The sequence below is a fragment of the Oenanthe melanoleuca genome, chromosome 1A (genome assembly GCF_029582105.1).
Source record: "Oenanthe melanoleuca isolate GR-GAL-2019-014 chromosome 1A, OMel1.0, whole genome shotgun sequence".
NCBI classification, from domain to species: Eukaryota; Metazoa; Chordata; class Aves; order Passeriformes; family Muscicapidae; genus Oenanthe; species Oenanthe melanoleuca.
In genome coordinates, this window is record NC_079334.1 from 1,789,983 (window position 1) to 1,803,951 (window position 13,969).

At 39.1% G+C, this 13,969-nt stretch overlaps 1 protein-coding gene across 7 annotated transcripts in view; it reads left to right on the plus strand.

Moving 5' to 3' along the window:
- The window catches only part of EPS8 (epidermal growth factor receptor pathway substrate 8), a 119,140-nt gene that overhangs the window by 70,808 nt on the left and 34,363 nt on the right, over positions 1 to 13,969 (plus strand). For all 7 annotated transcript variants that reach the window (XM_056482478.1, XM_056482481.1, XM_056482476.1 and 4 more), the window contains 4 exons: positions 8,311 to 8,378; positions 10,304 to 10,465; positions 10,662 to 10,811; positions 13,030 to 13,112. In XM_056482478.1, the coding sequence (XP_056338453.1) occupies positions 8,311 to 8,378; positions 10,304 to 10,465; positions 10,662 to 10,811; positions 13,030 to 13,112 (463 nt within the window). The remainder of the gene's footprint in view (positions 1 to 8,310; positions 8,379 to 10,303; positions 10,466 to 10,661; positions 10,812 to 13,029; positions 13,113 to 13,969) is intronic.

Here is a 13,969-nt window from a genome sequence, read left to right on the forward strand (position 1 = left end):
TTTAGATGTGCTCTGGGTTTTATTTGTCCTGTACCCACTCTGCCTCCCCAGCTTCACCCCCTGCTAGCAGAAAAGCCACTTACAATATTCTTCTTCTTTGACACCAGGATTTAATGGAGATTAGAGTTGTTGAGACAGATTTGGAGTCCTACTTGGTGTGCTGTTTCCAGCAGGCTCTGTGGCTGTCAGATGTGATGTTATGAATGCCTGGACATTGTTACACTCACCAACTACAAATGCTGTGTTTGTCTTGGCTGTACACACTTCACTCTCCAGCCTAACTCCAAATCACTCTGGAGGAGAAATGTAGCTGTGCTGCTTGCCAGACAAATTGCAGCATTTTCAGGTCCTCCTCCTCCATGTGAGCACATCCCACTGATAGCTGTGCTGGTAGTGGGAACAGAAGCAGCAGTGAGGCTGTGAGAGGTTGTGCTCTGTAAATCTGTGCCTGCTGCTAAATGCTCTTTTGGGAGCTGATGAGCTGGAAGGACAAGGCTTCCCCTGGAGCCTGGTGCTGTGCTGGACCCTCAGACAGCAGCCAGCTCTCCCTCTGTGCACCTTCTTAACCTGCTGGAAAGCCCAAAGAGCAGAGGCTGATAACTGCAACTCCCAGGCAGTAAATCTTCTCTCCCTCCTGTTCTGGGTGCAGTGGTGGCTGGCAGCGAGCTCAGAGGTTAGGGGAGTGATGATTTGGAATCTTAGAATCACTTTAGGCTGCAAAAGACCTTTAAAATTAACTGTTCACCCAGTGCAGCCAAGCCCAGCACTGAGCCATGTCCCTAAATGCCTCACAAACACATCTAAACACCTCCAGGCATCATGATCCAACCATTTCCCTGGGCAGCCTCTTCCAGCCAACTTTTCTGGTGAAAACATTCTTCCTAATATTCAACCTAAACATTGTGTGTGAGTCATCCTAAGTTCAAATTTGCTGTTTTAGTGCTATGCTACATCAGTCTGTTTCTTGACATAGTGCTGAAGGCAGGAACTGAAACTGAAGAAAATTCTGAACTGATCACTTTAAAGAGAGATTTCTGCATCCTGTGTGGGTTCACTCAAACTGACTGCAGGGAAATTCTGAGCTGATCACTTTAAAGTGTGATTTCTGTATACTCTATGTGTTCACTCAACAAACTGATTGCAAGTGCTGACAGAAATAGAAATAGGAGGTGGCAACAGAAGCCAGCAAGAGACATTGCAAAAAACTCTTAGCAGATTTCTTTATGAGCTGCTATGAGAGTGTTGTGATTCCTTTTTCATTTTATGTCATCATCATAATTTTTCAGGAGTGCATTTTTTGAACAGTGTGGCAGTAACTATGTCCATTAATCTTTGTGGACTTGTAAAATCTCTCTCTGAGCTTTTTCATATCAAACATGATGGGATGGTCATGTGTCAGGAGAAGATGGAGACAAATGAGTAAATTTGATGTACACAATGGCATTTTTTTACTTCCAAAGTACTTAACTGAATTCAGGTACTAATTGAAAATGCTTGCCATGAAACTGCTGTGGTGGCTCCTGTAAAAGTGAATTTTTGTTCTTGGTTCCCTAAAATCTTCCTCAGATTCAAGGCAATTTTCCTAATTTTTAGCAAAAAGTTACTATTCTGCTGCATCCCATGGGTCTCTTCTTCCTTGTGATGTAAAATTCTTTGTGCATACTCTCCCAAATGGCATGGAAAGCAGCTGAGTGATATTGGAATTGTTAAAGTGTCTTGAAAATGCTCATTGCAAAGTATTTTATTTATAATTAGTAACCAACTAAATTATTTTATTTGAGATTCATGAGACTGAAATACTATAAAGCAGGATGAAGCTGTCTTAGCTGTCTTTTTATATTTTGTTGTGTATGTATGTTTTAAATGTATGTATATTATTTAGGTTAATACAGAAAACTCATGTATTTAATAGATTCACTTATACTGGGAAAAACAGATGTAATTTTACTGTGAAAGTAAAACACACTGAGTTTTTTTTGTTTTGCTAAAATGTGATAACATCATGTTAGCAGCAGACTTTTCTCATGAAAATATTCCTTTTCTTGGAAAACTTGAGAGTAAAAAAGCCACTTATTGCTGACTATCAAAAAGTGAAAATGATACCTGGGCTCTTAAGTGACCACTGGATCTTGAACTCCATTTCTTCCAAGCACTGTAAAGACTAAAATAATAATAATAACAACTATTATTATTATTATTATTATTATTATTATTATTATTATTATTATTATTATTATTATTATTATTATTATTACTACTATTGCTATTATTGCTATTATTACTATTATTACTATTATTATATCACTACTCATATTTTTATTTTATATTATTTATTATTATTTTAATTATTGTAATAATAATAATAATAACAACTTATTATTTCTTGTTGTTATATGTGCATGTTTATGTATATACAGACATGTTTATGTCCTGGCATGGAGTTTTTGTCTCAGATCCCATTGCTGAGGTGATTCATGGTTATTCAGCCCTTCAGCCATCAGTCAGAAGGTTGGCCACATTTCTGTGGGAAAGGAGGTTGGAATATCATTGGTGTTACCAAGAGTCAGCTGAAAACCAGACTGGAGCCATCACCATCTCTATGTGCTGTCTGATAGCAAAAACTTCCCTGCAATTGCCTTTTTTCCTGTAGGAAATAAGATGGATCCCTTCCATAAATGATGATAAAAATCAAATAATCCCTTTGTTTTCACTCATTTCCTCCCTGAAGTGAGCTGGTTTCTATTTGCATGACAAACCTCTCTCAGAGCCATGAGGGGAGGTGCTCTCTGCACATTTTTATGGGGTGTATTTCATCCTTTGCTTCCTGATCTTTCCACCCCAGAGGGGTTTTGGCTCCATCTGTTGTTCTTGCCCTGGCCCCTCCATCTGCCTTGGTTTGCCTGTGGGGAGAGCAGCAGCAGCCTGGGGGCTGTGCCAGCCCCTGAGCAGCCTGGAGCAGCCTCACTCCTCAGGAGGAGCTCCCTCCAGACTGCCAGGTTGCTGTGCAGCACACAGCTCAGGGATGCTGCTAAAATTGGTTTCCATTTAGGAGAGTCTGAGTGTGGTGGGCACTGGGTTTGTACTCGTGGCTGGGACGAGCTGGAAGTGAAATTTGTGTGTTTTTGCTTTGCTCATGCAGCTCATTCAGAGCAAGAACTGCAGTGTGCCAAGTCCAGGGAAACCTCAGGCAGGTAAAGAAGCCATCCACCCAATGTGCTTGTAGTATTTAGATTCTCAGATCAATTTGACAATTGTAAACAGCACACTTGCTCTGACAGCCACTACACACAGGCATCAGAGAAAATTCTGGCATCAATCTCTGAGAGTGATGGTGCCTGCTCCTCTGGAAAGGAAATTTGTTTTGAGCTCAGGTTCTGACCTTTGTCCCTGGATGTTTAGGTCATGTCTCCTGCTCTTTGCTCTGCCTCAAGCTGATTTTTGCCAAGCTGCACTGCAATTTATTCTCAAAGGGGATCAGCAGTCAGTCCAGTGCAGATGGATGGCAGTGAATGAAGTATTGGCCTTTTCTGCTTGATGATGTGTAGGAATATTTTGTGCTGTCACTCCAGGATTCTTAGGACAGATTTTGGGGGTGACTCTCAATCCATGTACATGTGGATTGCCATCGAATTTCAGAGCAATCTACAGTCCTGTTTATCTGTCTCATGTTCTGCCTTGTAGGGTTTTTGACTTTGGTTAAGAGGTTGCATTTTTTTGTTTTCTGGTGTTGTGGATGCTTTCAGAAATGAAAATAATATCAATAGCTTCCAATATCTGTTTGAAAAAGAAACATGGTCTGTTCCTGATGATTGCTGAGCTCAATAATTTCACAAAACATGAATTGCAGTAATATCTGCCCCCATCAGACATCAGGAAGAGTACTGGTTTCTGTGGATCAGTGTTCCTGTTCCTCTGGAAGCTTTAGTAGCTACTAAATCTTACACACAGGACCTGTAAGTGAAATGTTGTGCTGCTTTTCACTTTATTGTCTTTGCCTTGTGAGAGGTTTTATTTTAATCAGATTCTTATGGGTTGCATTTGCCACAGATTTTGGTTAAGAATTTAACTTAAGTGTCTTCTGCCATGATTCTAGTTTTATTTTGTTTTTAATTTTACCAGAGGAAAAATCCTTTATGTAAATGGTGTGCAGCATATCATCAGGGTTTGAGCTAACCTGCTATTAAGACTGCACTGTACTTAAGTGGTGGATGTAAGAGGTGCAATGAGTAGATTATATAGGAAAAAAACTCAATAATTTTGCTAGTTTTATTCATCTTTTGACAGTTTTTTGCATCATATCTGGAAGTCTCTATTGTAGTATTTCACTTCAGCTTCAATAGCCTCTTCATGCATGAAGGGACCTGTGAGAGGCTGAGATTGATTGGGAGGATTAGGAGAGTGAAACAGAGCATACAAAACATTATTTTGTTTTCAGTGTCAGGGGTTGACCCCAGACTGAGGACCTCCCCATTTGCTTGATCATTCCCTCTCTCTCCTCTCTGCAGCAGAATGTGGGGAGAATTGGAAGAGGAAAAAAAAAGAAAAAAAAAAAAGATGGAAAACGACACAGATGGCTTAATAGGTGAAGAAAAGAACAGGGAGGAGAAAAGGACTGAATAACACAAAGGGATTTACTCACAAGCAGAGAAATGCCCAGACTATTTGGACAAGGAGTCTTTGGAAAGACTACCTGCCAGTTTTATTGCTGAGCAAGGACATCAAACAGGATGGAATATCCTCTGGGTCAGTGTCCCAGCTGTGTCCCCTCTCAGCCCTCTCACTGGGGAGCAGAATAAGAAATAGAGAAGACTCTGACACCATTCAGCAACAGTTAAAATATCCCAGTGCTATCAGATCCAAAATTCTCTCCATCCTAGCCAGACCCACTACATTCAGCACATCAGCAAATTCTGTTGGACATTTTCAATAGCAGAGTGTGTGTTACTTGCATTTGAAGTTTAGGGATAAGGAAAGGGATGTTTTAAGGTTTCTCTTAAACCAGTGAGATTAATATTTCTATCTATTAGTCCTCTTTGATATGTGAAAGAGTGGAGAGATGGAAGCTACATTTCCAGAAGAATGACAATGGGAAAGTGTAGGAAAAGCAAAAATTTCATACAGAAGAAAAAATCAACTGTGAGACTCATGTGCTGAGGTCTCTGTGATTTTGAAATGAAAAACAAGAAGTGCTGCAGGAAGGAGCAGCAGTGCCTGTGTCATCTGGGTAGAGCAGGACAGAGAACAGGTTTGCAGGCTTTTAGCAGTTTTTTCCAGAAGCTTCAGCAGGAGGGGGTGCAGAAGGGTTTGTGTCCTTTCTCATGGCAAGGTGAGAATTCCTAGAGGGTTGTAGGTGGGATCTGGGACAGGAGCCAAGCACCAGGAGAAAGCAGAGCTTGAAATTTCATTTTGAGCTACTGGCAAAGGCCATGGGGCATGGGCATACATTCTGGCTGCCAGTCTTTTTATTTCCTCTCCTCTTCTTTTTAAATTATTTTTCTTCCTCTTTTTTTGTGCTATGCTCATATTATCATGGGGGGACTATTCTTCCTTCAGTGTGATTCATGCCAGGCAGTCAAGAAAAAAATTTCTCAGGGAGCTGTAAGGGAAAGGAAACCCACTTAAGAACCATTGGATTGTAATTGATTGGATTTCCACCATGGGAGAATTTAGCCTGATGCCAGGATTTATATTAGAAGATGCATTTTGAAGGGTGAATAATTTCAGGGTGCAGCTGTAGTATCCACCTCCAGATCCTCTATAGCAGAACTGAAATGTTCTGTTCTACCCTAAATGATAATTTGGGTCTCCAGCAGGTTCTAATTCTCATTCTACCTGCCTTGAAGAAATAAATTGGTAAATATAAATTGCTCTCAGTGTGGACTCTCAGTTGTTGTGTCCATAATACTTTTTGTTTATTAACACAAAAACTCATTGACTTTTGTTAAATGTAAATTTTATCAGAGTTCTTGTTAATTACAACATAATAGTAACAAGAACTTTATTGAAATTTGCATTTAATCTCACCATGACAGTGTGAGTTGAAGACTTTTCCATCCTGTCTGTTGTGCTGCTCTGTGGAAGGGAATCTGCTCATCTGTGCTGCAAATGGTTTTGAAATTCCTGCCTTAACACAGGACAAAACTTATGTGAAGCAGAATAAGGAGCCTCCTGCAAAATTTACCCTGTGCTTTTTAATTCCTTTGGAGCCTCTACATATGCCAGACTTCCTTTATCTTTTTTTTTTTTTTTATTGTATATTGTTACTGTTTGCAGCATTTATAAATTTTACAGTGGATGTATGGTTTCTTATGCTAGTTTAATTCAATAGCATAAAACTTACATTTTTGTTCACCTGAATGAAGATAACACTCAAAACTGAGTATTTGGTGCATTGTTAATTGAAAGAAGTATTTTTTTTTTGTTTGTTCTGTTTTATTTAAAGCATATATTCTTTCTTGCTGAGCAGTATTTAAGTATCATTTACAGTCCACAGCAGAAGACTGATAACTGATCCCTTTAGAGATGCAAATAATTCTATGGGATTAAACCAGACACTGCTTTTTAATCCCCTTGTTTTATTAGGAACAGATGGACTTTACTTCTTCAGATCATCATCTAAACAAAAAAAGAAAGGTAGCAAGTCAGACAGTGCTTTACTGACTGTGTTCTTGGGGTGTGCATGTGTGTGTGCTGTGGTTACAAAAAGAATCAGCTGCAAAAATAATGTCAGTAACACGCTGCAAAAGCAGAAATAGCAGATACAGATGGAATCACCAAGGCTGATCCTCTACCCTGGGATTTCAGAATAATGCATCATGGAAGTAAGACATCTATTTTGAAATATCCACACACCTGGCTGAAAATTCTGATAGTTTGTGATGTTGATGGATTTGACAGCTGGCTCTGCACACTTCCCCTGCTGAAGCAAACTGAGCAGCTGCTGCACAGGGTTAGGATGTCCCTGTGTCCTGGGTGGCATTTGTCACCCTGGGAGGGAGCCTCAAGCCACTGCTGCATTTCAGAAACTTGGTTTTTGTGAAAATCCCTGGGAAGGGAGGGGTAAAGGTGTGTTTATAAAATGTGACAAATGCTTCCACAAGCAGCATCTGGAAATGAGGGCACTGCTGGCTTTGCACCTGGAACTCCTGTGTGAAGGAGCCCTGGTCACAGGAAGGACCTTTGGAGGGGATATTTTATGGGCTGCTCACTGCAGATGTCTGTATGTCAAATATCACGTTTCATAGTATTTAGAATTTTTTTTTTTATTTTGCAAAAATTAACTTAACCTTCCTGTCAACAAAACCAATTTTCTTTTACTTCCAACTACTCCAAGTATGATGAAATTGATGTAATTTCTACATTTTGTATTTTCATCATATGAAAAAAAAATCAAACTACCTACTGTACTTAAAGAACAGAAATGGAGATTTTTAATGAAATATCAAAAGAAATTGCCTACTTCCAGAGGTTCCTTAGACCTCTGTCAGTCATATCACCTACTGACTTTTGCACAACAAAGCTCCTGGTGTTCCAGATCAGGTGCTTAAGTAGTTGTAGTGAAAAATCCCCCAAACTTCCAAATGTTGCATTCAATATTTTTTTCCACTAGAGTTGAAAAGTGTTCTTCAGCATCCATTTAATTCACATTTTGTGGTGTGGGTGTGTGTTGTGTCTTTGTCTTGCTTTCCCCTTCCTTCCTCTCCTGGTTTAACTTGAATCTGTTGCACAGAGTAAAAGGCACATCATGTTTCTGGTTTTGCAGCATTGTGTTCTGTGAGCTGAAAAATATTCCTGTTTAGAGATATTTTGGTGTGTGTATATTTCCATGCCTATTTCTACATTAGCAATTCAGAGAACTGAATACTTTGACTAAATAAAGGATGAGTCAGGTCGTTTTTTTTTTTTTTGTTTGTGCAGTTTTGCAGATTTAACATGAGAATTATTTGTGTATGTCAGAAAATACTTCTGCTTTTATCATACAGTGATAAGCCAAAGATTTTAATAACCAGGCTTCCCAAGGCAGTGTTTGCAGTCAGAGCCCTGCTCCCCTCTGGTGTCCTGACCCACTGGATAAGTGGCTTTTGTGGGCACCACCAGCTCTCTGCTAACATTGCTGATGTAAAATTGGTCCTTGTGCTGGACCATGTGGGGGTGGAGGTATTTTCTGCTGGAAATTAACCACAGCTTATCTCCTCTTCTCATGTATACAACTTGTTCAAAATGTCTCTATAAAACAGTCAAGACACCAGGATAAGGCACTGAATGAGTACTAATAATAATAATAATTCTTTGTTTTCCTCCCATCTCCAGAACAAAGAAAGAATTATGCACGAGACAGTGTCAGCAGCATCTCTGAGACATCACAGTACCATGTGGAGGTGAGATGAGGGTGACACACCAACCACAGCTCTCAGTTACATGTGCTTATTTTTGCCTGCATGTTTATTTTGAGGATATATAAGCTTGAAGGCACAGGCATCTTCCAAAACATCCTCCCAGCCTGGGGTCACTTCAGAACAGATTACACTGAAATGTCTCAAATTCTATAGCTTTGCCATAATGAGCTGAAATCTGGGTGTAGAAGGATGTGAGCAAAGTTTTGTGTAGTTTGGCAAACAGTCAGGACTTCTCAATAGGGCATGGGTTCAGCATCTCGTGTGCCCTGTCTCCAGACCTGGCTCCTTGCAAGGATGAGGCAGAGCTGAGTGATGCTGTGCTGCTGGCAAGGCACACTGGGTGACACTTAAAACTAATACCCTGATCAGATCTAATCAGCAGAGGTATTAGAATATTCATAAAGCTCTGAGCACTAACCCCCCAAGCAAAGTGGGGGAATATGTGTGGTTAAATACATAAACACATTCTGCCTGCACAGATTCTTCCCCAGTGTGAAGAGCAAAGTGTGGGACTTGCTGTCTTAAGCTGCTTTGCAGAATTACTGCATGCTGCTCTCTTATTTTAAATATTCACCAGGGTAAGCCTGAGTGCCTCTATGTAGCCTGTTAATCACTTTGGAGTGCAGTGCCTCCTTTTGTAGCCTTGCTTTGGCTCAAGCTTTCTCCTGGTGCCATCAGACCACTGTCATGGGTTAAGCCAAGTCTTACAAACAGATTCTCAGCTCCTTTTTGCTGGGTTTTAAATCATCTGTGAATTTTGAGATCATATGCAGAAAACTCCTAATTTCTTCAGTCCTATGACCAGCTTGCAAATGAATACATGTGTTGGTTCTAATTGCCTGTCTATTTTTGTGTGGTTTCTTCATAACAGTTTTGGTCCTGTAGTGGCATAGCAATTAGTACTTGCATTTGGAATCTAAGCATTCCTGGGTAAGCAGCCAGTTCAGAGTTTGTTTCACTTTACTTCTTTTAAATACTTTGATTATATGCAGCTTACACCTACTTTCTATTCTGTAATTACCATGTGCTGTTATCCTGGAACAGAAGAAAGCACAGTTAATTCTTTTTTATTACTTTTATTTTTTAAAGTTATTTGGAAGACAGATATGCAGGCATACATTAAATGTGGTTCAGCTTGAATGAGTGTCACCAAATCCTCAATTAGAAAGTGAAGGTGCATTTATGCTTGAACAAAATGAAATAATTTTGTGGATTTTCTTGCACAGTTGATACATTGAAGGAGAATTTACAACAGCCATGATGACAGTGAAGCTGAGGTGATGTTTGTGAGGTACTATTTAGTTTCCAGGCCACTAATTGAGTCTGGAGAATATTCCAAGCTGATGGTGAACAAAAGTAGTTACTATTTTCTACTGTGCTGCACACAAAAGTGACCAGCCTTTCCATAAGGTATCCCAGTCAGATGCAAGCCCATCCTGGTTGCCCCCAGCAGGGTACTGGCAGCTCTGGAAGAGATGAGGACAGCCCAGGTCAGGGTGGTGGTGGAGCTACATTGGCAGGAGCTTCTGGAAATCTTCTGCTGGCACCTCCTGAATTCAGCTTGCCAAGAGAGAGACAGGTTTGCACTCCCCAAGAAAGCTAATTAAACCTCCTGGTTTAATTCTAGCTCTGATACCTGGAGGATGTCAGAATGTGCCTTCAAGTCTTACAGCAGTGAGGAAATGACAGTGGGTGTCAAAAAGCAAACTACAAAAAGAAGTTGACTTGAAGTGCCATTGTGGACTAAACAGCCTCCCTCATGTCTTAGAGGTGGGCTCTGTCATGTACAAAGGCACTTTTACTCATGAATAATTTGCATTGCTGCTTCCTGACAATTTAAATAGTGGCACTCCTGAACAATAGGGAAAATTGCAATCATAATTTCTTTTAAATGTACCTCTCACCAGCACTTGACCACCTTTGTTCTGGACCGAAAAGAGGCAATGATTACAGTGGATGATGGGATAAGGAAGCTGAAATTGTTGGATGCCAAAGGCAAAGTGTGGACTCAAGACATGATTCTCCAAGTGGATGACAAAGCTGTCAGTTTGGTGGACTTGGAATCAAAGGTAAGGGCTGTGAGTGACAGGCTCATTTTCAGAGAGACAGAAAAAGGGAGCGAGCAGAAAAACGATGTGTGTGAGATTGAGGATTTTAATTAGCTTATTATCACTTTCCCTTTTTAGCTCCTGCAGTTTTTCTGAGATCAGGACACTGTATAGTAAGCTGGTATTTTGTGTTTTCTTTTTTTCCCTCTTCTGACAGAATGAACTGGAGAATTTTCCTTTAAGCACAATTCAGCATTGCCAAGCTGTGATGAATGCATGCAACTACAATTCAATTCTTGCATTAATATGTAAAGAACCAACCCAAAACAAGCCTGATTTGCATCTTTTCCAGTGTGATGAAGTTAAGGTAAGATAACAGTGGAGATCTGCTATGACTTATTTGAATAGAGGAGATTGTATGAATTGACCAGCACAGTGGATAAAGACAAATGAGCTGATTCATAGAAAATAATTCTGTACTTTTATTCTTATAGAAATGTTATAAATTTAATGCACTTATGATATCAGCACTACTTAGAGTATGTTAGTAAATATAGTGTAGTATGAATTGTAAAGGAATAATCTAATATTTAAGCTGAATCCTTAGTGTATATTCAAATATTTCCTTACTGTAAATACTGGTTTTTGGACTCTATAGCTGCTAATTTAGGTTTGCAAATGTATAAAGCTCTGGAAAATGTCTATGGCATGCCTTCACACTTCTGAAAAAACTGATGTAAAATAATTTATCTCAAATTTATTTTGTAATATGCAAAGAGCTCATCAGAGCTCTGAGTCTTTTACCTACTCTTTCATTTTGTCACTGAACAATTAAACATTCTCTTCATTCTCACCTCTCTGCATCCCTGCTCTGCTGGAGAGATCTTGAAAGGGAAAATATTCCTGGCAGGAGGGGCAAAACAAGGAAAGAGGTTGCTTGTCTCTGATGAAAATATTACCTTCAAGTGTAAATTATTTTTTAATGCATTCTGCAATACTACTTTATTTCTGAGGTTATAAATTTTAATTCTGTTAGTTATTCTCTGTAATTCCAGAGGATAATTTCATGGGGATTCCTTAATTCCTTTGTAGTAGTTTGTATTATTGTCTTGAAACAACAGATTGTTAATCACACTGTGTAACAGTTTTGGAATTAGTGTGGTGAGAGTGGTGTGAGGATGATTAATTATTGTGTGATTTGTTGCACAGAATTTGCTGTTCCACAGGGAAGTGGGATCCTGACAGAAGTTCAGGGGGGATTGTGTTAAATATTGGGGTGTGTTTGGACCCCCCTTCCCAATGTGTACAGTTGGTCTCTTTATTTTTCAAGCTGTTCCTCTGCACATATAATGTAGATTGCATAAGCTTGACTTGGAAGTCCAGTATCTCCCTTTGTTCTCAAGTATTGTTTGATTCTGTGCCCATACCCTAGTTTTTTTTCCTTACCCATGAAACTTTCCTGGTGTTGAAAGTTTAGTTCTTTCTCTGTTGGTTTTTTCCTGCTTGTGTTAGAATTAGACAAGCAACTCCAGGAGCCTCTGCAATAAAAAAAAAAAATTAGTTAAAATCAATACTATTTGGGGCACTCCCACATTTTATAAACACAAAAAAAAAATTAAATAGTAAATACCAAGAGTATTGAATGATTGGAATTCTTCTAGGTTTAAGTACCTCTGGTCTCCTACAATTTTTTTTCTATTAGTTCTGTAAACTGAAAGTATCACAACTATTCTGTAGAGCAATACATTATAACCTGAAAAATCCCATAATCCCCTTGAATCCTAAATTCAACAATGTCTTTGGCCCCAGCAGAAGTTACACATTCCTCCCAAAAAGATACACACTTCTGCATGATGAGGGTGCTAGGAAAGACATGGTCCTTGCAGAGTGAGCCAGACACTGACAGATTTGGGCTCTGACAGCCCTTGCAGGAAATTAATTTGTCAGCTGAAGATACATAACAGCATTCTAAATCCTGTGAGAAGCTGTGACCCATTTAATGCTGGATCTATTAAAACAATGCTTTAGATGTGAATCAAAATTTCACTGGTGGGGGCACACTGCACTTGTGGAGTGGCAGGAATGCACAAAGCAGGGAATTTTCTGAAAAATTCATCTTCTGTTACAAAGAGAAATTGGAGGCTGTCATTATTTCTGAAAGGAAATTGTCTCATTGTCATCTACAAGTTATTTTCTTAATGCTTATGCCATTTATAGTAGTTTTGCTGCTTCTATATTTAGTAGATTTTCTTTTTATAGTCTCAGACAAACAAAATACTCAAGACAACCAAAATTTACATATGCAGAGGGAAAAATTAGCTTATGCAATAGTGGTTGACTTGAGGTAATTACAGCTGCACAGACAAATTTGATGTCTAGATTATGTACTTGTGTGATGATAATGCTTGAGCCTGGAGTAGTGACAAAAATACCAACTCCCAAATTTTATTCCTTTTTTTTTTTTTTTATGTGTAAAATAATTTGTCCCGGTGCTTTTAAATAAATGGGATTTGATAAGGTATTCTCTATCTAAAGGTGAGATATTTATTTCAAAGATCTGATATTTTCTGCTCCTGTCTCCTTAGGCTACCCTTATTCATGAAGATATTGAAAGTGCAATCAGTGACAGTAAAAGTGGGAAACAAAAGAAGAGGCTTGAAACACTGAGGTAAAAATCCAACTTCTTGGCATCAAATATTGTGACAGCTTTCAGAAGCTCTCCAGGTTGGCCTGCTGTCTTTTGGGGCTTTTTGGGGGGCTTGAACTCTTTTCCTTCTAGCTAATAATATATTTCCAAAGCCATGTGTATTAAAACCACATCTTGCTTTAATAATTTTCTCATCTTCTGTCCATTTATAGTGGCAGTCTTACCTTTCCCAATTCTGCCTTTGTGATGGGAACAACTGAGATCAATTCCACTTAGAGAATGGCATTTCATGTGTCAGTTCTGCATATGGGTCAAGGAGTTCAGAATTTAAATTAAAAAACTCAAATTCCCCATAACTCCAAGTAAATAAGATTATGCTAAAAGCTTTTGGGATCTGAAGATGTTAAATAAAACAGCAACTGAAGATTTAATAATCTTCCTGCCTGCCTGTTTAATGATGCTGAAGAATTCTTGTTTCCCTGGTAGCAAAATATTCTCTGCCAGTTCAAAAATGTGGGGGAAAGAATCTGTTTGGTTCAGAAATGAGATGTAGCAAAGGCACAAATATATTAGATACTGAATGGTGATGGTAGTAGCTTGTAGGAAATTCAGTGTGTAACTGCATGTTGATAGCATCAATAATAAATGTGCTCAGATAGAGAAGTCTCTGCTGGACAAAAATTAGAATGAATGTATAATAGTTCTGGATCCCTGATGTGCAAATCATGAACATTTCCTGGAGCAAGGGGCACTCCTAGAAAAACAAAAGAGAACCTGAACTGGGTCTAACTCTATTTGCAGGTTTAAAATGAAATAAATAGACTTTACCATTTGTGGGACTGTTGCAAACCAGGTATAAGCACTGAGGGGCAATCCAG